Consider the following 26808-nt stretch of genomic DNA (forward strand, 5'->3'; position numbering starts at 1 on the left):
ATGGCAATGCTCCTGTTGCTAATGATGCTGCCGCTGATGAAGATGACCCTCACCCGGATCTGCTCGTCATATTTGATGGGGCGGCCGCTGTCCCAGTCGAATCCGAACCTCATGAGATGAATCACGAGCAGCTCTGGCAGGGACTTGATGCACATTCGCTTCACAGTCGTGCGCTGCAACAAAGACAAAGATCCCCCATATTTAGCCGACAGACTGCTGGGGCGAGTGCTATTAGCAAGTACCCATCAAAGGCTAGTGGGGGTGGCCAACACCATTCCCAGCCACCTTTGTCTCCCCAGTCCTGATGTTTACACACTGCAAAAGATACTCTTTTAGGCCAAGTAAATCAAAAGGAGAGCCAATATTGATTCAGCTATTTTTCATTGATGCTGGTTGCCAGGTTCAAAGCGTAATGCACTAACCATTACACCACTGCTCCTCGCACGTAGACACGTACACACAAATAGCCACAGACATGAGCGCACAAGTGCAGAGAGGCGTGTACCGAGATGCACGCGTGCTGCTTGGCTACAGAGTCTGGGCCAGTGCAAATGCGGGAAGTATAATCTGGACCAGTGTCTCACCTTGAGGCAGCACCTCTCACAGTAGTACGAGTTGTCCCCTTCCAGGAGTTCGCCCCTCACAAACTGGTCAAGGCAAACCTCAAGACTCGAGCCGCCAGTCACACCGAGGTCAAGAGCCACAAACAGCTCCTCTCTCTCATACCTGAGACACGGGAAGGCACGGGGAGGAGAAAATACAGAGAGATGTTGATTGGGGCACGGCAAATGAGCAGGGAAACATGGGAATAAAGGAAGCAAAGTGATAAGAAGAGAGTTACAGGGAAGAGCATTGGGTGTAGGGAAACACAGGGAGGATAAAGGAGAAATTGGGGAGAAGAGAGTGGAGAAAGGAGGTGCAGAGAGAAGGGAGACACAGGAGGAGGTGAAGGGGAGACACAGCAACAAGAAGGGGGCATGGCAGGAGACACAGAGGGAAGGGACATGTTTTAATGCACTGGCAGCTCAGGTTTAATTTGTGTTCATATTTTGACGCAATGCAATAGAATGAATGGTTCTGCACTGTGTGTTTCTGCTCGCAGTAAGACGAACCTGTGTGGACAGTCCTTGCAGATTTTCTGGTCGGAAAAAACTCCCTGAAAAGTGTTCTTAAAGATCTGTTCCTTTCCCAGTTTCTGTGGCACACATAGGGTTAAAAACAAAATGAAAACAGCATATTAAATTTACAATGATTACCAATAAAATATATAACAGTTTAACATTTCACTGAATTTAAGTAGCAAGAGCCGGGAGAAAAGAGTTATGATGTGGTTATTGTTACGAGTAAGGATTAGTGTTGAGTTAGGGATAAGGTTAGGATACAGTGTTAGAAGTATGTGTTACGAGTTAGGATACGTATTATGGTTCGTGTTAGGAGTTGGTGTTCGAAGTTATGGTTAGTGTTAGGAGTTAGAATAAGTGTTGCGGGTTCGTGTTATGAGTTACAGTAAATGTTACGTGTTGGAGTCAAGTAGTAGGGCTGTCGAGTCAATGGGCAGGATTATAATTTGACCTTCAGGTGTTCGTCGATTTGGTCGATGATGCTGGTGAAGAATTCGTAAGCATCCTGCTGATCCCGAACCATCAGGGGCCGGTTCCAGAGCCTGAAATCTGGGAAGACCAGGAAATATGCCCACACATACATACACACATGATTTATGTACATTTAGGTGAATGTATGTAAGTATTAACAGGCTTTGACCATATTCTTTGTTTTTTTTCGGTATAGTTACGTAGATAAATTTTTCTAATAATAAAAGTACTCTTATTTTTCTTTCTATCTACATGACTTTACCGAAAGAACCAAAGAATATGAATTCCTGTAGTCATGAAAGTTTCAAGTCAGGCTTTGACCAGTCGCCCTCCAACAACAACAGAGGGCAGAAGAGCGACGCTCACAACGACGAGCAGAGCGGCTGCTAAAATGCAGCAAGTTGGCATAGCAGGGGGCACAGGTGGTGCATCTGCCAGTAATCTCAGTCAGTCAACCCATGGTACCTGGGTCTGTCCCGTAACCTCCTGTCAGTGAGCTTTTGACACTTAACGTGGCCTGGCACAAGCAGAGTGACGATATCACCGCCACTTAGTGGCGAATGGTGGCTGTTCTTGTTGTTGAAGTATTCATAATCCATGGCAGTGAATCGTGAGAGCATTCCAAAATGTTACCAGAAAATATAACATTTTCAAACATTGTATCTTATATCTGATTGCAATGTTTATAATTATCTCAAAATGTTAAAATGTAAAGGTGCAGTCCCTGCACGCCACCAAATTCAAGTTTGTTGCACTTCTAGAATATAATTGTAATTTACATGAATGACCTGGTCAATCAATACAATCAACATTATGATCATCTACATCTACACATGATGTGTGTGTCTTGTGGTTGTTGTTGTTGTTGTTTGACTTGCATCCCACTGAGATTTTTGCACACAGCGTTGGAGCGGTAGTGTGGTGATTAGCGCGCTGCACTACGAATCCGGCAACCCAAGTATGATTCCCCGCTTACACCCAACATCGTTGACAAATGTCTGAACCTATTCTGGACCTCCCCAAGGTCGACTCAACCTCAAAGGCATACCTGATGCACTGTGTAAACATCAGCACTAGGGAGCAAAGGTGGTGGGGCGTGGTATTGGTCAACCACCCCCTCATGTCCCGTGCAAGCCTTCATAAGTGCTCACGAACAGCACTTGCCTCACCAGTCTGTTAATGGTTACACAGTGGATCTGTGTATTTCGAATTGTGTGTATGCGTGTATGTATGTATGCATCACCTTCCAGAATGTCTGTGGCACGTAGTACTGCAGTTTGCTCTCCATGAGGTGTCCAAAGAGACACTGCACTTGATAGAATACGCTCTCATCTGGGTTCTCCGCATCATCCCCCTCCACAGCCAGAATGGCCTAGAAACACATGCAGACACAACAGCAGTCACGAAGTGACAGTGACATCACCACGGCTCTTGGGCCCAGCCAAATGCACCAATGCCACGTGAAGTGTGTAAGGCAGGTCACAGAACAGACATATTACAAGTTAACCGACTGAAATGACTCAGATGCACCGCCTGTGCCTCCAGTTTTCAGACACATGCAGACACACGCTGACACAACGATCCCCCGTATAGACTTAAAAGACTAAGGATAAGTGCTGTTAGCGAGCACCTATGAAGGCCGGCACAGCACACGAGGGGATGGGAGGCCAGCACCATCCCGGCCATCTTTGTCAGCATGTTTACACCATGTTTACAAATCGCAGGTACTCATTTGAGGCTGAGTCGACCTATGGGAGGCCCAGGACTAGTTCAGATAATGATCACTGGTGTTAGCCGTGAGCAGCAATGGAACTCGTGTCACCGGGTTCGTTGCGCAGTCCACTAACCTCGACACTACATGCAGACACACATGCTGACACACATGCTGACACACACACAAGCACAGACATATATACGTGCTAGTGACGGTGTTTGGGTCAGGGCAAAGGCTAGCACTACTTTCTTGTTGGAGTTCGTACTAGTTTGGGTATTAGGGTTAGTGTGGGTTTTGGGGTTAATGTAATGAGGGCTAACACCAGTGACAGCATTAGCATCACAGCTAGTACCAGCGCTAGTATTAATGATGATGCTAATGTTCGAGTTTTTGTTCATGGTAAGGCCCAGGAGGGCGAGTGTGCGGGGCTACCTCGGGTAGGCCGGGATGCATGTAGAGCTGCTGGAACACGGCGTTCATGTAGCACGTTGCTCCCCCGTTTCTGAGACCCACAAATCCGGACTCGGAGCGACCATCCACAGGCGGAAGGAACTGAAAAAAACCCACCAAGACACAACAAAGGCACAGGGTGTGAGTGACACTGCCTACAAGGACCAGGCGTGAATGACGCACAATCGTTGGAAGCCAGGGCACATGACACAGCCTTGCATGGGCCAGGGTGAGATTTGCCGAGTGATATCCAGCCTCCCATGCCTCCTGCATAGTGCAGAGGTTTAGAGGAGGGCTCGGTGGACAGCTCTAAAAAGAGGCTAGGTGAGTAGGCAAGCTGTGGTGGTGTTTGCTGGCAAGGATTATCATGGACCGTGTAGCGCATGCTATATCATAGTATTGCCATTCCATGATAATCCTAATAATAACACCTTGGCTTAAGCAGTGTGATGAAGGACACAGGCAAGGGAGATTAGGAAGGAGTGGAGCGAGCAAGACCGTAACTGTCCATGTGCCTGGCTTGTGTGTCCACATCCAAGTGTGACTGAGTGAATACTGTACATACATATTCTACCACTTTTGAAGGGTAATTTAGCAGAAATGCATAATAAAGATGCTACCGATATGTCTGCTGCTACTAATGATGCTGCTGCTCCTGATGGCAATAATTAAGATGTTGCTGCCGATGATGATGATAATTAAGATTCTGATACTGATATCAGAATCGTTGCTTCTGTTGCTGCTACTGATAATGAAGATCTTGCTGCCGTTTTTATTTATCGTTGTTCATGTTGATTACGTCGTTGCTGCTGCGAGAGCGGATCTGGACCCTACCTCGAACTCCTTGGCGAGCGACGGCTCCACTTGGTGGTGCAGAGACAGCAGCTCGGAGCATAACAGCTGCAGGTTATGGAGGCTGCTGTCGGCGAGAGTGACCAGAACCTCACAGGCAGCGAGGCGGCTTTCTGGCGAGCAGCACCTACACACAAAGAGACACGCAGGGGAAGGGGACATAGGTAAACCTCCTGGCCAGGACAAGGACTAAAGATAGACTGAAGGTCAGTGTAAAGGAATAACCATCATGTTAAAGTTGGGGTGTGTTGATGTTACATTAGAGCTTAGGATTGAGGGCTCACATTCAAGGGTCCAAGATTCAAGGAAAATGGCTCCATATTGAACCACAGGTCCAAAGGTCAAGGTTCCAGGGTATAATGGGACATATGCATGTATAGACCAATGTCAATCCACTGCTAGATGAGGGCCTTATAATGCCGTGTCGGTAGTTTGAGGATACTTCACCTGTCAGTGTAGGTTACTGAAGGCAGGGTGCGCATAGATGTCTGAGCAGAGATGCAAGTACAACAATGAGATTTTAATGCACTGCCCTCTGCTGCCCACAACATAGTTTGACACCTGTTGCAGACATGGTTGGTCACCAACTCAAGTCCCATCCAGGTTCAACCATGCCAAGCATCCGATTTAAAATGAGATCGGGCACATTCTGAGTGCTTTGGTCATAGGCTCATGAAATATATTATCAAAGCTAAGGCATACACATCCATACTCAAGATCCTAAAACTAAGGCTTCAAGATTGGGAATGTAGGTTCAGAGGGCAAGGTGCAGTGCTGCCCCTGCCTGGGGTTGAAGTTGTGCTGCGAGGGTGGGCCCGCCGCTTCCTCCTTCTGCGTCGTCTCAATGATTTTCGCCGCGGGGAAGAGGAACGTCTCCAAGAGTTGACGGATGAGGTGGGGACCTAGGGAGCAAGGAAGTCAACTTTATAGATAATCATCAGAGGCTATAAACAATTCCACCCTAAAGGCGACAGGCGTGTTAAATAACTTCAAGGATGACCACTTTATCGTCCCCAGCTGTCCAACCCAAAAAACTAAAAAATGAAGTTCATTCATGAGACACAAAAAAACATAAATGCAGGAATGCAACGTTAAGGCTATACAATGCATTTGTACGACCCCAACTTGGAATTGTGTTCAGTTCTGTCATTCCTGTCCTGGAAACCAACCAGACTGATGTCTGGACTGAAAGACAGGTCATATGAAGATAGGCTCAACATACTCAACCTCTTTAACCCTGAACAAAGAAAAACCCGTGGGGACTTAATCCAGGTCTACAAAATCATGAATAGCATTGACCGAGTCGATCCGGACTTCTACTTCAAGCTCAACAGAGAGAAGGAAATTAGAGGCAAAGGGTGGAAGCTACGTGTGAGAAAGTTCAGGACCGAATAGAGGAGAGACACTTTTTTTTAAAATATACAAAGGGTGGGAGTATAGAATGGGTGGCTCAAACCCATTGTGGAAGCAAATTCACTGGGCCTCAAGAAACGCCGTTATGCGATTCTAGAATCAATACGATATTAATAACTGAACATGCTGGATGGAACGAATGGTCCCCCCCCCCCCCACTCTCGTTTGTAACCCTTCTTATGTCATCAGAATCGCCAGTGACGCACCGATCTGATCTTTGTCCTGCGTGCTCAGCATTAGCAGGGTGTTGATGAGACGTAGGTGTCCCGCCAGAAGAGAAGTCCCAGAATGCACTGCGACGCTGGTGCCGCCACCGCCTCCGTCGCCCCCTTCCCACAATGCCGCGGGGGGCTCATAGTTGTCGAGCCATGTGATCTCATCCTCCAACATGGCCGCCGGGCTCACTTCCAACATTTTCATATCCGTGTCTATGGGAGGGGGAGATGGAGGTTCACAATGACCGTGTTATGTTTGCAATGGCCGGGTGTAGTGGTGCACACCTATAACCCGGAACCTTGAGGCAAGGGCTTGCAAACAGTGCAGATTTGTGAAATTTACAAATCCATTGGGCTGCAAGGTAGCCAGAAATGGCAGTACAACAAGTGGGTAAGTAGGGAAATGAATCTGTCCTTGCAGAATGAGTATTATTTCGTCACGGACGTGAAATATGTCCGCAAACTCTGGTTTCCTCCCAGATAGAGCAAAACATTATTAAACAAGGAAGACAAATCATGGATATGCATGGATTTAAGAACACTTCCCAACATGCTTTTGTGTTTAAACAGCTGTAAAACAGATACGTTCCAAGCTGCACAATGAAATGACGTCACACACAATTGTATCAGGAGGTGGATGAGGTGCACACATGACATGCGTCATCACCACATTGGCCGGCAAGGTAGGGCAAATACTTTTAGCACTGATTTTTGTTAACCAAAACCTGGGCAACCCTTTGATGAATTTGGCCTGTTTTCTCTCGGGTAAATCCCTAAAGCAATGAAAATTTTAACTGATATTTAGTTTATATTGGATCATCTTTTAGAAAATTATGAGATAAAGCTATTGCATTAATGCTTTCAACACTGGTTGGAAATCGTCAGTGGAACGTAGCCAAACATACCATTGCAGGACACACGACTGAGAAATGGGGTCTTGAGACTCAACGAGGTATCCCTGGATAAATAATTTACATGGATCTGTGTTTATATTTCTATCAGTGGGTTTACAAAAACTATAATGTTCACAATGGCCATTAGAGACCATGAGTCAGTCATGTAAATCTTGGGTTTAAAGTTGAAAATCTGGGTCTAAAATGTGTGCTTCTCTCCAGCAATTCATCCTGGTTGTTTCATGTTCATGACACTGATGACTTCAAAATGAACCCAATACAGCCAATGGCCATGCCAACACCGATCAAATCCTGGATTGAGCCCTGGGTCAAACATCTCTCTCAGTGGAATCATGGCTATGTTGGACTATCACTTACCTGTCATATCCTCCAGCAGGCGGCATCTTAGGTCAAAGTACTCCTTGCACTGAGCCAGCAGACTGAGGAGACACACATACACATACCATGTATTTCCCATGCCTCCCTTTTTCTCACAAGTCCCATTTCTCCATGTCTCCATTTCTTCTTCTCCCAGAATTTCCCTTCTGTTCTCTGTGCCTCTTTTCCCCAATCTCCTCCCTTCTCCTCTGCAATGTCCATTCGCCTCCCAGCGACTTTCTTTAATTTCAATTCTACTTTTATCCTCCCCATGTATCCTCTACCCCCCCACCTCCCCCCGTGTCACTCTTCTTCTCCCCATGACTTCTTTCTTCCAATGTTGCATTCCTCCTCCCCATGTGCACTCTTCCATCCCCATGTCACACTACTCCCCATGCCTCCTCTCCCGTCCAAATTTCACCTTTCTCCTCGTCACGTCACCCTTCTCTTCTACACGACTTGCTTTTCATTTCAATGTGGCCTTTTCTCTCCCCGCTGTCTCCTTTCCGTGTCTTCTTTCCTCTCCCCTGTTTGTGTCTAATTTCCTCTGCCCTGCCCGTGTCTCCTCTCCCCTCCCCGTGTGTCCCCACCGCTGGTGGTGTCCCCGTAACGTCCCGGCCGGTGTCCACAGCGGTAGACGCGCCTGTAGAATGACCCTGAGCAGGAAGAGCAGTGGTTTCTGACCCTGGGAAGCGTCGTCCCCCACACCCCCTCCCATGGTGGGGCAGGAGGTGCAGCTCAGAGCGTAGAGCTCATCGCACGCAGCACGCCGCACCTGGGGGCACGGCGGGGAGAGGGGAGACATTAGTGGGGGGGGGGGGGGTAGGTAAAAAAATGGTGGAAGTGAAGGGGGAAGACTCTGGGAGAAAAATAAAAACAAGAGCACACCTCAGGGAGACACAGGAAGGTGGAGACATCAAGAGAATGGAGGAAGGGATGCAAGGCGGTGAAGGGAGACACGACGAGAGTAGGAGAGCACAGAGGAGAGAATGTTGACACAGAGGCATGCAGAGGTGGAGCGTGAAGATGGTTGACAAACGAGGAAAGGGGGTAAATCCTATAGCTGTCATCTCACCTCTTCGCTTGGCGAGCAGAGTAATATGTCGATGATGAAGTCAGAGACACAGGGAACAGTGTAGAATGCACCTAGGCACAAAGCAGCGAGGCATTCTGGGGTTAATATGATACAAAAGCGGCAACCACAATGTCGGACTCTCTGAACTATCATCATCTGATATTTATCGATAAGAGTGCAGGAGTGAAGGACGTTGGGTATTATTACAACCAAACACAGGGTGCGACAAGAAAACAATCATGGGATATTTATTAATACAAGGAGCTTTAGGAGGTTAGGATTGTGCAATGTTTATGAATTGCTGATGAAAACTGAACTGAAGACTTCTAGAAATGATTATCCCGAAACAGAATTAATTCTGAGAATTGCTTTCTCACCCAGAAAGCACAAGATTCCATCAGACCTGCTAAGTTAAGCAGGCTTAAGTCTGGAGGATAGTGCTTGGATTTTTGACAATCATGTGCCAAAAAAAACAGGTTTAGGAAGAATTGTGGGCCAGTCGAAATATTGTTTTGTTCTGTAATCCCCCCTCCCCCACATTCACCAACCTGCACTGACCAGCGTGGTGAAGTATGGACAAAAACCCCCCACGGCCCACATGGAGCAGGGAGGCACTCTTCCACCAGTGCATTGACAAACGGGCTGTACATGTACAAGTATGAAAGGGGAACAGCAGGAATTAAATATTACGGGTATTACCATCACCGAAGAGGCAGACTCATTATAGGATTATGGGAATTATTATTTCCAAATATGGCAACACCCACTAGGGAGCAAGGCATTGTGGGTAGGGCATGAGGCTGACCTATGAGAGAGCTGCGTAGCTGCAGACACGTGACGAGGAGTGAGAGGGCCTCGATGGACACGCGGGCGTCCTTGGGAGCCACAGCGAGCTGCCGGACACAAACACCGGCCTGCAGGACCGCAGAGGGGTCGCCCAACTCGCTTCCCGAGCTGCCCGTGCTGCCTGTAACATCACATTTAAACACAAAACACAAGCATTACACAATACAATTGTTGTGCAGTACAACCACGCGGAGACGAGGAATACTATAAGGGCTGTTGCCGTTTATTAACACACTCTCTCACTCGGCATCCTACACTCACACCAGTGTAGGTGCACTCTATCTCCGTCCTTCACCCTACCCCGGCTATCCCCTTGGCTCTCTCACTCAGCGACGAGGAGGGAGACCCTACACCAGCCGGTCCTTACCCTGGCCCCCGACGACGACCACGCCTCCGTCACGGGGTCCCCCCCTTAAGAACCCTTTGGGTGGCTATCTCCCCCCAGCTCGGCCCCGCCTACTTTCCCGAAAGTGCTTTCCTAAAGCCCCCTATGTAACCTGTGACGTTACGTCACCCTTGGCCCCGCAAAACTCTCAACCCGCTCGCTAATGTGTTATAAAATCACGGTTTGGGCAAGTTTTCGTCTAAGGATCAGGAATCGGGCTTGTGTGTTCAGGTCATTGGCAGGGCAGGTTGCTAGTTTCAAGTTTTTTGCCAGTGCCCAATAACAGGGCCAGTGTCAGAGTTAGTACCAGGACTTTTCATTAAGAGAATTAGGGCTAACATCAGCATTCGTGGCAGTGTTGGAAAGTAGTACCACTGTTAATGTCAGGGAAAGAATCAGAGTCGGTGTTAATGTGACTGCTAGCTTCAGGGCCAGGGTTAGAGTCCTTGTTAGTGCCACCATTAGAGTCACTGCAAACAGTAGGCTTCCGTCGCTTACCTGTGCTGCTTTGCCGACTGCGTCTGCCACCCCCCATCGCTCCACGCATGTAAATGACGCCGGGATCAGATAGTGGAGTCGTCCCCGACAGATCCAGACGCCCAGCAGCAGCCGCCCAGGAGACACGGACGAGACAAGAGACTGCGCTTGCAAAATCACATGACTCCATCGTCTGGGGCGACACAGGCGAAAGACAGGAGGCACGCACGGGGAGGTGAGGGGAGAGACGAGGAGGTGATCAAAGGCACAGGAATAAGAGAGACACAGCGAGAAGGAAGGAAACGGAGGACAAGGCAGACATGCAAAGGAAAGGGAGGCACAGGTAAAAGGGTAGCATGGGAGATAAAAAGGATAAAAAAGAAAAAGTGAAGGAGAGTGAGATGGGAAGGAAGGTGAACATTGCAGGAACAGGGTGTACGGATTTTTGAGAGGAAAGAGGAGAGCATAGGGGGGTGGGGAGGGAAGGAGGAACAGCAAGGAGAGGGGAGGACAGAGAATCAATGGAAGGCTTGATGAGACACAAGGAGACATGGCCAAACACAGGGAGACACGGAGGGTCATGGAGAGACACTGGCAGAGACAGAGGGACATAGGAAGATGCCAAGGGGTACAGGAAGACACGGAGGGATACGTCACTATACACCCAATCAGGCTCCGTCTACGCCGTACGTTAACTCAGCGCCCCCCCCCCGCCCCACTCCCCAGATCTGGTTTGGAACGTGCCAAGTGGACCCCGCTGGGCACCTGTATGGCTGCTCGCGCTGCCGGATGCACGTCGTCGATGCGGATCGACGCGCGATCAGACGAGGACTGCGTCCCCGTGCCACCGCCGCTGCCCACAGACAGGCGCGTGGAGGGAGTGGCGGGCTGAGTCCCTGAAGCGGTAGAGAAGGGGGAGGTGCTGGCGTTGGTGGAGCAGATGGAGCCCGTGGCTGGCGATGACGACGAGGACGACGATGGCGTTGACGGCGACGTGGTGGTGTTGGAGCGGAGGTGATGGGCGGTGCGGGCTGGACGCGACGATGGGGATGGGCGGCCCTCGTTTGTCTCCATGGCGATGTCGTCGGGAAAATTGTTGTCGAGGGGAAGGCCGACGAGCAAGAAGCTGAGAAGGAAAGGGGGAGGGGACATGAGGAGGAGACATGAGGAGGGGAGTAGTCCTCTCATACCTATAGACAACAAGGCTAGTGACGCTGTCGGTGGTAATGGTGGTAACAATAGCGATGGTGGTGGTGGCAGCAGTGCTAGCAGTGGTAGCTTTGGTCCTCGTGTTGATGTGGTGATGGTAGTGATAATGGTGGAGGTGGTGATGGCAGTGCTGGTAGTGGAGAAGGTCACGGTGATTCGTGGTGGTTGTGTTGGGTGTTGCCAAGCACTGGTGGTGTTAGCGGTGCTGGTGGTGATGATTGATTGTGGTGATAATTGTTTGTTATGATGATTGCAATAATTAATTGCTTAAGATCAATTGTCACATGCTCACAACACATGCATCATGTTGCAAATGTATTATAATTTAAACTATATGACAATACATGACAAGAAAAATAACAAGAATCAATTATTTAACTAAATCGTGACCCTGGACCATGGCAACTCATTGATTCATTGCACAAATCATTACATGACTAACATTTCATTGCGCAGATAACAATCATGTTAATGTTGTTGATGTCTGACCGGGCCAACTGAAGACAGATGGAGTAGATGTCTTGTCTCGTCTCGTAGTCCGTGTCCATGGGAAGAGTGTCTCTCTCCATCACTCCCACAACGAGGCTGAGTGGATCACATAGTGGGGGCAGTCACTCCAGACTATACCAACTCAAATACACATATGGATGGTCTCATACACAAATTCATGGACTATACCAACTAAATGAAAAATAAAATAATAATAATAAAATGAAAATATCTCAATTAAATCACGAACAGCTGTGGCTGTTCCACCTGATGGCGGAAGCTTGTGTTGCCTCCGAAACGTCGTGATTTAATTTAGTTATTTTAACTTTTTTTTCATCTACGTGACTTTACTGAAAGAACCAAAGAGTATGGATCCTTGCAGTCACGAAAACTTCAAATCTATAATAATACCAACTAACACAACAGAGGATGTCTCGCATACCACACCGAGGAGAGGTCTGACGATGACTATGATGATACAGCTGCCGATGGTGGTGAAAATGGTGATGATAAAGACAGTGATATCTTACTTCAGTCCTCCTGCTTGAACAAAGCCCTCACAGAAGGATCGAGCACAGTCCCGAGCCATCTCATCTTGAGACAACGGCATGAGCTTCGAGCTCAGAACCTGCAACAACATCAGCAAGTCACAGCAACAATATCAGCAACAGGAATAACATCCGTAGCATCAGCAGCATTATCACCATCAAAAGCATTCGCAGAAGCAGCAATACCAGCAGCAGTGGCATCCACAGAAGTAACACAACCATTAGCGGGAGAAATATCAGCAAAAGCAAACCCACAAGCAGGAGCTGCATCAGAAGCATTAGCAACAGTGTCAGCAACAGAAGCAGCTTCATCGTCGGCATCACCTCCCCGTGACTGCCTTGCCCTCTACGAGTCTCCCCGTACCTCCAGGTTGTAGAGAACTCTGAAGGTGGACATGCCGGTGGAGGAGAATCGGAAAAGGCTCTCTAGAACGGAGCCCAAGGCCTGGATGCTGTTGCATCTCCCATCTGCAGACTAGACACATCAACAACTTCAGATGAATATCACAACCATTATCATCATTATCAGTAGCAACATCACCTTCAGTCACCCTAAACATGTCATCAGCAAAAGTATCACCATGAAATTCATCATCATTACCACAAACATCGTCACCACAAACATCATCACCAACATCATCACAAACATTATTAATCGATTATTAACCTAGTAATGTTAGCTTGGTGTCTATCGTACAGCCATTGTGAATATAAACTAAAAACTTTTATTTTATTTCACCAGTTAAGGTCCACTAAGCTATATAGCTCTTTTTCAGAAGGGACCTGGTCACAAATGATTGCGCAACGAAGTGGCTTATTACGTGGAGATTTATAGCAGCCAAATACTCTAAACGCATGCCGATTCTAAATGTGGAGGGAAAAACCGGAGGGCCCAGAGAGAAATGCAGGCGATCAAGGGGACAACACGCAAACTCCAAATAGACAGGCGTCAGGGTTGGGCTCGAACCCACGACCTACTGTATACCAGGAGAAGTAGTTAACATCTCACCACCGTGGCACCCATATGACATACCCATTATGAGCAGCCTGAGACAGAGACCACAGTACTGGGAGGTTTGAACCGATTACATAAGCAGTGCTGGCTCCGTGGTTATGACAAGGGGGGTGGGGATTTCAAATTTGGGGGGGTCAGGGGGGCAGGCATGTAACTAACAGATTGAATTGTGCACCTAAAATGAATTTGCGATTAAAACAAAAAAATTGCAAATTATATGCACATTGTATATCAGTTCATGACAGGATTGAGATGGAATGAAACAGTACAAATTAATTAATTCGTCACATCACAGCACATGGTGGGGAGCGAATAGTGAATACTTCGAATGGGGGGGGCCCATGTTCATAAGCCAAATGGGTGCACAAATGTTTTGAAAAACACAACTAAGGGGGTGGAGTGCAGGTGCCCCAAAGTGTTGAGGCCCCTGTTCCAACGGAGTTATTATGAACCTGACACGGCCATTATGAACCTGACACAGCCACTGAAGCCTTTAAGAGAGAGACACGAAGCCCCAGGGGTTTAAGACCAAATCCAGCACCTCAGTCGTGCTGGCAGAGGCTCATGACATGGCTTTTATGAACCCAACACGGTCATTATGAAGGCCAAAGCACCTTTCGCCCCAAGGCATCCAGGGTATCTTGGACTGAAGGGTCCGTGGGAATGAGAAGCAGCAGGTTCCGAACTCGCACAGTCAGCCTGTAACCAGCAACACGACAGTATTAGACCTTAACAATCAACATGATGGAATCGATGCAAATTTCCACCCGCTAATGAATAGTACCATGATATTAAACAGTATTATCATGAACACATTTGTAATGTGACTGTGTTAATGTGGTTAGAGCACTCAATTCAGACAGGAAGGTTGCAATTTCAAATCCTAGTCAGATGTGTAAACTCGTCATTATGATCACCATCAACAGCATCATCGACAAGATCATTCATATCACAATCAACACCATTGTTACTTTGCATCGGCACCCTTATCAACATAATCACCACAATAATCACTGGCAGTAGTATAATTATTATCACCAACTTAATGATCACCATCGTTACCAACACTATCATCGCCAACACCAACACCATCACTCCGAGGCTAATAAAATAAGCAGCACTTCTCAGTAGGAAGCCAACAGCAGTCGTGTTCTATGCAGAGACTGGCACGGGAACGTGGAATTTCCGCCAAAGACAGGGGGGCGCCACAGGGCTGGGCGCTACTCCAAACTGGCTTAAGCAGGGAGAGCCTCTGATCTTGACCTACGATGGATGCATGCGAGTAGCCTACAGCACACTGATGAGCCCCAAAAGAGGCGAGTGTCACATTCACGAGTCAAACCTAGGCTCGTCGATGTTGGCGAGCTGGTAGAGGAGGTCGAACATCGGTTGCCCTAGTGCCATCACAACACCGGGCAGGGATTTCTCCTGTAACAACATCATCACCATGAATAACATCATTTATAAAAAATATAGTTTGGTAGGCAAACAATGAAAATCTGTATTTCTTTAGTAACCATTGGCTGGCAGGGTGGCACAGTGGTAACAACTGTGCCTCAAGCAATAAGGGTATCGACTCCCTTCCCGACTCAGTTGCCTTTCTGTGTAGAATTTTAATGATTTCCCCCTGTTCTGCATGTGCTTCCTCCCATGGCCGTAAAAACATAAAATGTAATGAGTATTGGCCAAACATCCCAACGATGAAAATTAATCAATTCGGATTACACATAGCAACATCGCCCTCCCCCCATGGCAAAAACTTGGCAGGGCCCTCCTGAAAAGTCTTGAAATTCATATTAAAAAAATGTCGGGGTAAGCAAGTGTCAAATTTAACAAATGCAACCTTCCCTGAATTGCTAATCAATTAATGGGAAGACGTCACCTGATCTAGCCCATACGCGTTGCCAGTGGCGGCTGTATCCGTGGCGGTTGCTGCCGCCCCGCCGCCTCCTCCTCCTCCAGCTGCCGAAGAAGTGGAGGTTGCCGACCCCGATGCGACCTTTGCCCCAAGCTGCTGCCGCTCGGCAAAGTGCAGCTGGCGGAGGAGCTTGTGGTTGCGGGAGGAGGTGAGCTGAGGGAGACACGGGGACGCGGAGACTCACATGCAGCAACAACAACGCAGGAGAACAGCTGCGGGGACAAAGTGACACAGGAGGAGATGGAAAATGTGTTGCCCATCTCCTCCCTCGTGCTTCCTTCACCACACGACTCCCATCTCTTTCTCGGGTCTCATTTCTCCTTCCCGGGTCTCGTTTCTCCTTCCCGTATGTCTACTCTTTTTCCCGCATATCCTTTCTCTTCCCCGTGTCTTAAAAGTCTTCCGGGCATCTTCCTTCGACCAGTTTCTTTGCTCCGCCCCCCCTATGCATTAATTCTCTGCTATCCATATTTTCTTACTCGTTTCTCCCATCTCTTCCCCATACCATCCATCTCTTTCTCATGCCTCCCTGCTCTTCCCCACATCTCTATTCTCTTTCCCATATAGCCATTGCCCTCCTTATTTCTGATATTTCATTATCTCTCCAGTCTCTTGCCGATATCTTATTACTCCTCCCAATATCTCCCTTCTCCTTCTCCAGACTTCCACAGCCTCCCAGTGTCTCCATACGTTTTCCTGCATCTCCCTTCCCATCGCCATGTCTCCCATCTCGTCTCGGTGCCTCCTTTCACCTCCCCCCAAGTCTCCTTTCCTTCTCATCCATTCCCTGTGTCTCGCCATGCGTTCGTACTAACCAAGGTGTCGTTGGCAAAAATCTGGAGGACGTCTTGTGAGCAGGGGATGTGAGCCGCGACACGAGCTCTCACGCTGCTGACTGTCTCGTTGCCATGAGCCTGCAGGGGCCACGGTGGGAGACAGGGGTGAGACTCGTAGTGGAGTTCACGTTACGGCACCAAAGACAAAGACCCACGTATAGCCTTTCACAGACTGTTGGGGGCAAAAGCGATCAGCGAGCACCTATGAAGGCCGGCAAGACACACGAGGAGGAAGGTGGCCAGCACCATACCCGGCCACATTTTTATCTTCCGAGTGCTGGTGTTTGCACACTGCACTAGGTACTCATTTAAGACTGAGTTAACCTATGGAAGACCCGGAACCAGTTCAATTGTCACCAAAGTTGGTGTATGTATATACAAGACAAATATCTCCTGTATAACCTTTACAGACCTTTTGCTAAAGTGCTGTTAGCAGCACGGCACACAAACGAGTGGTTGGCAAGCACCATGCCCAGCCACCTTTGTCTCCCAAGTGGCAATGTTTATACATCTCCACTAGGTACTCGTGTAAGGCCGAGTCAACTTAAAAGAGTGCCAGGACCGGTTCAGATAATCACCACTGATGTTGACCGTGAGCAGGAATCAAACTCAGTTGGGCAGGTTTGTGTGCAAACCACTACAAAACACCACTCCTCACTGTATGTATATATACACATATGCGCAGACATCGACACACAAGCACGTATTTAAACCTGGAGCCGAGTCTCAATCAAGACTCCAATTTCGGTCTCAATTGAGACTCCCGAGGGCCCCGGTCTTGTTCACCTCTAGTGTGAATGAGGTTCCTGTCCCATCACACGACACGTGCAGGGTGATGGGATGGCCATGAAACGAGGCCCCATGGGGGAGCAGGGTCCGCGGAAATGCATCGGCACTGGAGTCCTGAAGGAGGACACGGGAGACAAGAAGATGAGGAAAGTCTCACTGAATCACTGACTCAACCGCTCATTCATTAACTCGCTCACATTCACTTTCTCCCTCACTCACTCAACCTAACACCCATCCACTAATTTCCTCACTCATATATTCAGTTACTCTCCCATTCTTTCACTCAATCACATACCTATTCACCTACCCACTCAATCATCCACTCATTTCCCCACTCTACCACCAACGCATTCACTCACTTACCCACACACTCATTCAGTCACTCACTCATCCATCCGCTCATACAATCACCCACTCTTCACATACACACCTGCTGACCCATCCATCCCACTCAATTTCAACTTTCCCACTCACACGCTCACCCACCCGCCCACCCACCCACCGATTCGCTCACCAACCCACAAACTCACTCATTTGCTCATCCACCCACGAGCTCACTCGCTCACACACCCAGCCATCCATCCACCCACCCACCCGTCCACCCTCCCAACCACTCACCCACCTCAATAGTGACAATATATCGCTCCGCCAGAAGTAAGAGCCTTTCCAGAGTCAAAACCCTCCTTACCCTGGCATTGAACAAACAAAAATCCATCAAACAATCAATCCATCAATCAGAGTCAATACAATTTTGTTAAATAAAGGACAGATCTTGAATCTGGATGGGCCCATGAATGTGTAAAAGAAGGCGCAACCAAAAACAGAGAACGCGTCCCTAGTAGCTACACACCTAGGCCGTGCGTCAGAGTTTTAATCTTCATTTGTGAAAAATATAACAAAAAATCATGGTCAAGCACTTTATTATGGCAGTTACATCACCGATACGTCACTATTACACGATTCAATTTGTCAATGCAGCGGCATGGCCAGTGCGCTGTGACCGAGTGCCTGACCATGACTTTAAAAAGTTAGTTTTATCTCACTATCGAAGCTTCAAACTTGTGTCAGGAAAGTGTGAGAACGCCTGGGTGTGTGGCTGCCCGAGATGAGCCGTGCGATTTCTGAGTTGCATATTTTCCTATAAATAAGAGATGCCAGAAACCTTGAGGGGGCGTCGACGGTGCTGGAGAGCTCCGGGGAAGCCGTAGCCGTTAACGTCCGCGTCGCACGGCCCAGCACGTGGCAGACAGAAGGCACGCCGCTCAGACCTCCACTCGCCGCCTGGGACACACACGTGACGGGGGCGAGAGGAGCGGAGAGAAGGGAGTTAAGAGGAAGTTGATGGCAGATAACCGGAATCAACCAATCAATCAAACATCTTTTCTAATAGCTCCCTTTACAATAAAATTGTCAGACAGCGATTTTGATGACAAGCTGATACTTCGTTTCTCCGCCCGTTGTCATCAGCTGGCGGAGAAAGGAAGCAAAAGTTTATATGACGGGAGGTATGGAGAAGAAGAGAGAAAGAGCAGAAGGGAGTTAAAGGGAGGTGATGGGAAATGCCGGGAAGCAAAGGATGACAGGTAGAAGAATGGTGGCACGGGCAGAGTGAAGTAGCAGTATGGGTAACGGGAGGCACGGATAAATCAAAGGAGTCATGGAGAGAAGAGAGACACAGGAAGAAAGGAGAAACAAAGAGAAAGGAGACAGACTAATTAGGGGAAACGCATCAAGATGTCAGGAAACATATTGGAGATTGGGGTAAAGGAGAAATAGAGAGGGGCAGAGAGACAGCGAAGATAAGGGAGATGCAGAGTGAGAAATGAAGAAGAAATACGAGGGTTTGCGGATCTCACCTCCAGTCTCTTTTGGCATTCAGAGAAGAATTTCTTGTGAAGCGAGGATGGGTCCTGAAATTAAATGAACATTTCCATGTTCTGATTCTAGTCTTGACAAATCAAAATAATCTTTTGAAAATCAACCAAAATTGCTCTCATAATAATCCGATTTTGGTTATATATTGGCAAATTGACTGAATGTCCTCACCCAATTCCTATCTTGAGTAAATCCGCATATAGGCATTTAACCCCGTGATTGTCTGTTCTTGTGGAAATATGTTTCAAAAAACACAATTAACCAATGTTCATCTCTGCACATAATGATAACTTTATGTTCCATCAGCTAAAGGGCCCTCAGGATCAATGTTTTTCAAACCACAGACCAGTTTCACTTTCAACAGATGTAATAGTGATCATCTTTATTTTATTAAGCACCTTTCAAAACAAAGTATTTAAAAGCACTGGACCTTAAAAAAATACACTTGTTATAGCCAAGCGCATTCCTAAAACACCTCAGGGCCTGCAAAGTCCCACCATGCTCCTCCAGATAAAAAAAAAATCACCGGTTGGTGTCACTGACACAGCCATTATGAACCTGACCCAACCATTATGAAGTACCTGAGAGACACACATAGACACAGACCCAAGGCTCAAGCACAGGATGTCAGCAGTGTCAGATCTGCCTCTGACACAGCCAGTATCAACCTGAGACAGCCATTGTGAATTGCAGTGTACCTTCTTGAGGCGAGGGTTGAGGCATGTGAAGCCGTAGCTGATGATGAGGTTGATGGCTTCATTTGCGATGTCATCATCACTTGTTTCCATGGCAACCCGCCAGATGAAATCCATCCCCATTAACTCTGGCTTCTCTACGAGCTGGGAGCATGCGGTAGAGACGGGGGCAGGGATGTTAGCGAGCACTTATTAAAAAGGCACCCAGAGGCAAAGCCAGCTCTGTGTTGCAGCTGGTGTGATTGTATTATGGTGGTGGTGTTCTTGAGTTGCGGTCGTGTTGAGTTTGCAGCTACGAGGGGTGAAATAATTGGCCTTTGCCTGACATGGAAGGAATAGTTTGTTAACAAAACATGAAGGGTGAGTTAGAGGCTGTCCCGTGTTTTGAAGGACTAACACATATCATGAGGAAATCAAACCAATCATTTTTTTGCAAGTGTCCAAGGGCCATTCAATTGGCACGTAAGCTGAATTGTGGAAAATTCTGGAGACAAAAGTAAAAATGTGGAGAAAGCCCACATTCCCAGACTTGGCTCCCAATGCCTTACAATATGTTTCCACAGTTAAATAATAATAATAATCACTCATGGGAAAAGCTACTTCTCTATATAGACAATTCAAACTTGCATTGGACAACCTGAAACAAAGGAACTGTGTGCCGTTACTAATTGAAAGCTGTGAATTTAATTCAGTGGGTTTCCTGCCTGTTTGTATCCTACTCAATAAAATTCTGCTAAAGACTCCTGTATCTTGTCTGTCTACTTGCCAGCGGGCGTTCGACACTTCACATGGCCTCAAGGTGCACATAGCTTGGCACAAGCGTTGTTGTGACGTCACCGCCACTTAGTGGCGAATGGCGGTTGTTGTTCAGTCTATGTATGTATGTGCGAGTCCATTTGTGCGTGTAACTCTATTTTTGTGTATCAATACATTTGCGTGTGTAACTACATGTGTTTGTCTTTTTCGCCCGGGCAACGCCGGGTACTAACCGCTAGTTTTATATATAATGCGTGTAAAAATATTACCATTTGCCCAGCCTGCTTCTTCAGTCGATGCTCATTCATGTTCACGCTCTCAAAGAATGCCTTGAACAGATTGAACGCTGACGCGTGTCACACACACACACATGCCAATTAGTCATGATCAACCACTCCAAAGAACTGAAAACAACCCTGAAATCTCAATCATTATACATGCAATGAATTGTGGGGCTTTTCCCGTGATGCTCTGCTACCTATTAAAACACAATTTTACAAAAACAACGCACTATGGGTATATACATACATACAGGTGGCGAGAAGACCGCTTGTGTTGCGATTGAAACGTCGTGGGTTTTTTGCTTTGAATTTAGATTTTCGTTTTCTATCTACATGACTTTAGCGAAAGAACCAAGAATATGAATTCCTGCAGTCACGAAAGTTTTAAGTCCAAGAATGTCCAAAACCCACTCAATATCTAGATAAGAATTATTTGTAGAATTGTATCCATGTTTTTTAAATTACCAATTAGAACACACTCTTTAACAAATAATGACAATGCCATGTGAGTGTTTTTCCCCATGATGCTCTGGGGCGTGTGAGGGGGAGTCACCGTTCATGGACATTTCAAGTGGCTCCAGACGGAGAATTTTGTCTTTGAAGAGACGCTGCTGCGTGTCCGGCTCCAGGTCGTGAAGACCACGGGTGAACCACTCGAGACACAGCTGACAAACGCACATACACACAGACCGACATGGACACACATGGAGAGACAGAGACGTTACATGGCAGAGAGACACACAGATAGAAAGATTACTACTTTATTAACGGACAAAAACATGGACAGAAAAATTAAGTCAGACACAAACACAGATCAATTGTCATCAATGGCCAAACAGGTACTGATAATTATCCACACTTCCAGACAGACAGTGACACGCATAGACACACCGATGCAAAGAAAAGGACAAACATAAAGATATATACACAGAGACTGACTCATGGACAGTCAGATAAGCCACAGAAGGGAGATACGAGGACAGACAGACACACACACAAAGGCAAACAGACACTCACATCTAAACACGTGTGCATGTCTACACACAAACATATGCACATCACACAGATATATAGACGGATATACACACTCACCTCTCTGTCTGAATCGCATGCATTGGGGTTGGACACCAGGCAGTCCCAAATGTCGTTGGCTCTGCTCTGGGACAAATACAGGGCGGCCACTTGGAGGAAGAACGCCAAGAACTTGAGATGAGCCTCCACATGCTGGGAACATCAACATCAATCACAACTATCAGCAGCAGCAGTTGCATAAGCAGCAGCAACAACAGCAGTATCACTAGTAGTATTATCATTAGCATTAGCACCATCAGCAGCAACAGGAGCCGCATCACTGTCAGCATGATCGCCAGTATTATAATTAGCAACATCATCACCAGCAGTGTCATCATGATCATCATCTGCATCATGAGCTGCAGCAGTAGCAAGACCATCATCATGAGAAGCAGCACCATCATTATGGTGCACCATCATTCTGGTGCTGCTTCAGAAGAAACTTTATCAGCAGAATATTAATAGAAAACTAAATTCAAGATAAAAATATATCAGTAGAATATATTAATATAATAAACAAAAACCCTAGGATGAATCCTATATTTATGTTTAAAATTAGTGAATAAAAAAAACATGAATAATCACCAATGTGACAAAAAAATCTATTATAAATATCTCAAAAACCTTTAAAAATATCCATCAGCTCTCTAAATATCAAATGCCATCATTACACCAGAAGTAGCCAAACTTCCCAATTCAAGACCCTCCTGAAAACCAGTTAGTCCTGAGACTCAGTGAGGATGTAATGGATTAATCATGAATTTATGTTTTAGCCCTTTGCTGATCTACTGCTGGATGAAGACCTCCTTATACCATGTCAGTCATGGAAGTTGTTTGACCATACTTTACCATGCTGGTCAATGCAGCTTGATAAATCTGTGGTGGAGGAATTGGGGGTAACCTAGGACCGGTTGAGAATCACTCGCCACCCGATGTTAGCCATGGTTGGAAATCCAAATCATGTCATTAGGTTCATAGCACAGCGTGCTAAACACTGCACCACCACCCCACCCCCTGGATAAATTGTGACATCGTTGATATTATTAATAACGTTGTTGTATTGTGTTGTTATTGTGAGTGGAAGGCAAGAGTTGGAGACGCACATCACGGTGGGAATAGCGGCCGTCCACAAGCACGGACCCATCGAGGACCCCAGGACCTGAGGACCCGACAGCTGTCTTATGGGTGGCCACCAGGCTGCCTGTCACCATTTTCACCATGTCCACATGTTTCTTGAGCTCCTGGATGATGCCCTGAGGGGGAGGGAGTGAAGAGAGGGCAATCTCTGAACTGCATTCCACATCATTCATCTTTGATACAATGCAGTGCCCCCATGGATAACACAATCAATGAACATTACTTTATACATTTCACATACTCTGAAGAAAGCAGCTGGGAGGCATGACCAAAAAGCACAAACTCAAAGAAGAACCATTGAGCAGCAACCTCCCTCAACCTGTTTGCGTAGACACACAATCAGCTATTGATCTTTCTTCCCCTCCCCATGTCACAATTCTTCTTCCCATGTCTCCCCCTCTCCCAAGGTCTTACTTTTCCCCATGTCTTCCCTTGTCCTCCCCGTGCTGCCTTCTCCCCAAATAACTTTCATAAATGATTTCAGCCCCCTCCCTCCTGAAGTTACTAAAGTAGAAATTAATTTGATGACCAACCTTTTCCTGCTTCTGGTAGCTGTGTTCTAAGAGGCTCTTCACCATCTCGTGCAGATGCCTCAGTAGAGGAACCACCAGGATGCCCTGTGGCGAGATGCAAACACGTAATTATAACTGTCACACACACTTAAACCCAGAGCTTGAGCCCTCACATCATGGGTGTGAAGGTATCGGACGATCAATCGATTCAACAATGACATGGAGTTTTACGTGATATATGCATCGATTAATGTGTGTAAGAATGTATTATTCATGATTTATGCAGACGATATGCTAAGGCTATATTCAAGCTCATAATGCAAACACAAACGATAATAATTCGGCAAATAATCGAAAAATTACCAATGAGATGCCAAAAAGAGAACAAAAGAATCGATTCTTAAATCTTATTGCAACCCTGAATCTTGACAATTAATAGAAACCCGGGACTTGAAGCCAGGACCAGCGTCTCCAGCATGACCATTATAAATCATGCAGGTCATGTGGGCACCTTCTTGAGGTCTTCTACACAGCGGAGAGCGAACGATCTCTTGAGAGCATCCCGCGTCGAGTATGGCTCACAGCACACGGCCATGTGCTCAGACAAAGCCTGCTGGACCAGACTGCAAGGCAGCGACTGCTCGTGGGAGAAATCCCACAGCAGGTCCAGCACCTAGGAGGCACGAGGAGGGAGACACAAAAATGAGACACGGGAAGCAGAGACAAGGAGAAGGAAGAGATATGGGGAAGAATGAGATGCAGGGAGCAGGGAGAGATAGGAGGAGAAATGAGAAATGCTGAGGGAGAAGAAAGAGGGGGGAAGGGAGACAAGAGGAGAAATGAGACAAGGGCTGGAGGGAGATAGGTGGAGGAGAAAGGAGACATGGAGAGAAGGGAGATGCAGGGAAGGGAATAAAAGAGGACGTGAAGGAAGGTACGAGAAGAGAAAGAAGAAACATGGAAAAGTGACACGGGGGAAGGGTGATAAGGGTAAGCAAGCGATATGAGCAGGAGACAGAAGGAGAAGAAGGACAGTGCGGAGAGGTGAAGTGACCAAAGGAGGAGACGGGTGACACAAAGAGGTGAGAAAATAGACCGAGGACATGTTATCTCACTCACCTTGGAGGTTGTGCTCTCCGACCTCCCCTCCCGGCCAATTCGCCCAATCAGAGTGAGGAGTTTCTGTCTCACCCTGTCGCTCTCCGAATCCCAGCTCTGCGGCAAGAGACAAAACCACCATGGGTTTTTTGGCTAAAAACTGCGACACAGCATGATGATCTGTCCGAGCGGCGCTGTGGTCAGAGGACTCGGCTCACATTCAAAAGGTCACAAGTTCAAATCCCAAACGGGGACTGTCATGAAAGCTAGACGGAGTGGCGCGCACTTGTAATCAAAATATTGGTGGCTCACGTACAATCGCGAAACTCTCAAGCCTGTAGGATGGAAAAGTAGCAAGGAGATGGAAGTACAGCAGGTGGAATCGCGAACTGCTTAGTGTTCATATGTGTGGAAAGGCTTTTTGTGGGTGCTCTGGTGTCCTCCCACATGCAAAACTAAGAGGAATCTACCAATCATCCAAATGCAGAATCATATTGAAAAAAAGAGTCTAAAAACTAATGAGGGTCCACTGGATAAATTATTACATTATCAACAACACCATCCACCTCTTTCCAGGGTTGAGATAATGAGTATCACCACTTTTGTAGCAAATGAACGACAGTGGGCCCCCAACATGAGAATGTGGAACTTCCACTGCCTTCAAAGGGTTGCTCAATGAGAAGAGCTTTGTAATGTACAGTCTTTTAAGCAGTGGCACAATTTGCCTTCATTGATCAACACAGCCTCAACATTTGTACACAGTGATGCTGACACAGCAATTATGAAACAGACATGGCCATTATGAACCCCCCGCGACAACCAAACATAAAGCAGGAACCCCGGAGAAGCCGATTTAACATTTCCTTTACGTACCCAACATAGCTGTTATGAACCATTTGAAAACGAAAAAAAGACAGGCATCCCTGAGGATTGAATATTGAATCAATGACCTCAGTTACCAGTTGTGTCACCAACAAAGCCAGGGCTTGAATGCATAACCGTAATATCTCCGACACAGCCATTATGAACCTGACAAAGTCATCACAAACCCCAATCTGAGCCAAAGTGGTGTTCATCAAGTGCTGATAACTTCTGCAGGGATGTGAAGTTGTCTGGGTGTACCTGGTGGATGAGGTCAAAGAGGTGGTGAAGTTGCTGGTTTCCCAAGTGGGTGGCGGAAGACGCGAGAATGGAGTGGATGTTGTCCATCACTGTGGTCGACTGTCCCGTCTAAACAAAAAAAACAATAGCTCAACTCACCCGCTCGTTTACTCGCCCACACTACCACTCTCTCAGTCATTCGTTCACTGACAATTATTCACTCACCCATATATCCACACATTGGTTTACCCAATACACTCACCTAACACTTGCTAATACTCTTACTCACTTGCTCAACAAATTCATACTTCAACAACTAATCCATGCACTCAATAACCACTCCCACACACTCACCCATTCCCCCAACCTAATGACCCCACACTTACCTGCATTTTCCATAATGAGGCAATCTCATCGAGGGTCAGTTTGCTACCCAAAGCATCGATGATTCCCTTGACTCGGTCACAGTATTGTGCTTGGTCTATATTACCTGCACACATCATCACCATCATTAATATCACTTGAAGCATCATCATAGCCATCAACAGCAGCTTCACCATCATAATTGTCATGATCATTATCAATATAATTTCCACTATTATCGCTATCATCACAACTAGAATCAGCATCATTATCATGGCAGCAGTGTCTAAGGTCAAGACTTGAGGTCATGTGTTCAGAGCAAAGGCTCGGTGAAATTCAGTGACAAAATTATAGGTTTCAAATCAAAATTCCAGCTTGATGTGTCGAGTTCATGGTGTTTGCAAAGGCCAGGGGTCAAGCTCTGAATTCTTGAGCTCTTGGATCAAGGTTTTTGTTACGGGGTTCGGGTTGAGTATGAGGGGTAAAACTTGGATCTTGAATGCATGAGGTCAAAGGCAGATGGCAATCAGTTGGGGATGTGGATCAGCTGTGAGACGTTGAATTTTAGGAGTCGGAGGTCAGGTGTTGTGTTGACTTAATGGGGTCATGGGTCAAGATCCTGAATCCAAGTTAGTGGGATCAAGAATCAGCGGTCAAGTTCAAAATTCATGAGGTGGTAGCGCAAGTGCGCAGGGTCAGCAGTCACGTGATACGTTCGTGGGGTTAAAAGTTGTGGGTCGTGGTTTTAATAAGTGGTATCATAATCTAAGTTCGGTTTGCTGCGTCAAAAAAAGTCAGCGACCTGGAGTTAAGTTACCGGAAGTC

The 26808-nt window shown here is 46.9% G+C and overlaps 1 protein-coding gene across 1 annotated transcript in view; it reads right to left on the reverse strand.

Moving 5' to 3' along the window:
- USP24 (ubiquitin specific peptidase 24) overlaps positions 1-26808 on the reverse strand; it is a 55313-nt gene that overhangs the window by 20014 nt on the left and 8491 nt on the right. The window contains exons 12-48 of the mRNA XM_061557824.1: positions 26007-26110; positions 25642-25749; positions 24541-24636; positions 23933-24094; positions 23443-23526; positions 22876-23025; positions 21794-21925; positions 21255-21366; positions 20690-20766; positions 19668-19808; positions 18951-19004; positions 18257-18375; positions 17717-17783; positions 17092-17208; positions 16285-16383; positions 15434-15622; positions 14894-14979; positions 14166-14250; positions 12901-13011; positions 12519-12616; positions 11989-12084; positions 11056-11416; positions 10312-10483; positions 9388-9549; positions 8583-8653; positions 8098-8282; positions 7508-7569; positions 6228-6449; positions 5393-5510; positions 4591-4735; positions 3739-3858; positions 2836-2964; positions 2641-2648; positions 1573-1663; positions 1113-1195; positions 585-726; positions 54-173 (exon numbers count right to left, since the gene is read on the reverse strand). Coding sequence (XP_061413808.1) covers positions 54-173; positions 585-726; positions 1113-1195; positions 1573-1663; positions 2641-2648; positions 2836-2964; positions 3739-3858; positions 4591-4735; positions 5393-5510; positions 6228-6449; positions 7508-7569; positions 8098-8282; positions 8583-8653; positions 9388-9549; positions 10312-10483; positions 11056-11416; positions 11989-12084; positions 12519-12616; positions 12901-13011; positions 14166-14250; positions 14894-14979; positions 15434-15622; positions 16285-16383; positions 17092-17208; positions 17717-17783; positions 18257-18375; positions 18951-19004; positions 19668-19808; positions 20690-20766; positions 21255-21366; positions 21794-21925; positions 22876-23025; positions 23443-23526; positions 23933-24094; positions 24541-24636; positions 25642-25749; positions 26007-26110 — 4478 coding nt within the window. The remainder of the gene's footprint in view (positions 1-53; positions 174-584; positions 727-1112; positions 1196-1572; positions 1664-2640; positions 2649-2835; positions 2965-3738; positions 3859-4590; positions 4736-5392; positions 5511-6227; positions 6450-7507; positions 7570-8097; positions 8283-8582; positions 8654-9387; positions 9550-10311; positions 10484-11055; positions 11417-11988; positions 12085-12518; positions 12617-12900; positions 13012-14165; positions 14251-14893; positions 14980-15433; positions 15623-16284; positions 16384-17091; positions 17209-17716; positions 17784-18256; positions 18376-18950; positions 19005-19667; positions 19809-20689; positions 20767-21254; positions 21367-21793; positions 21926-22875; positions 23026-23442; positions 23527-23932; positions 24095-24540; positions 24637-25641; positions 25750-26006; positions 26111-26808) is intronic.

This window comes from Lethenteron reissneri, chromosome 24, assembly GCF_015708825.2.
Source record: "Lethenteron reissneri isolate LAM-NWPU_2019-01 chromosome 24, ASM1570882v1, whole genome shotgun sequence".
NCBI lineage: Eukaryota > Metazoa > Chordata > Hyperoartia > Petromyzontiformes > Petromyzontidae > Lethenteron > Lethenteron reissneri.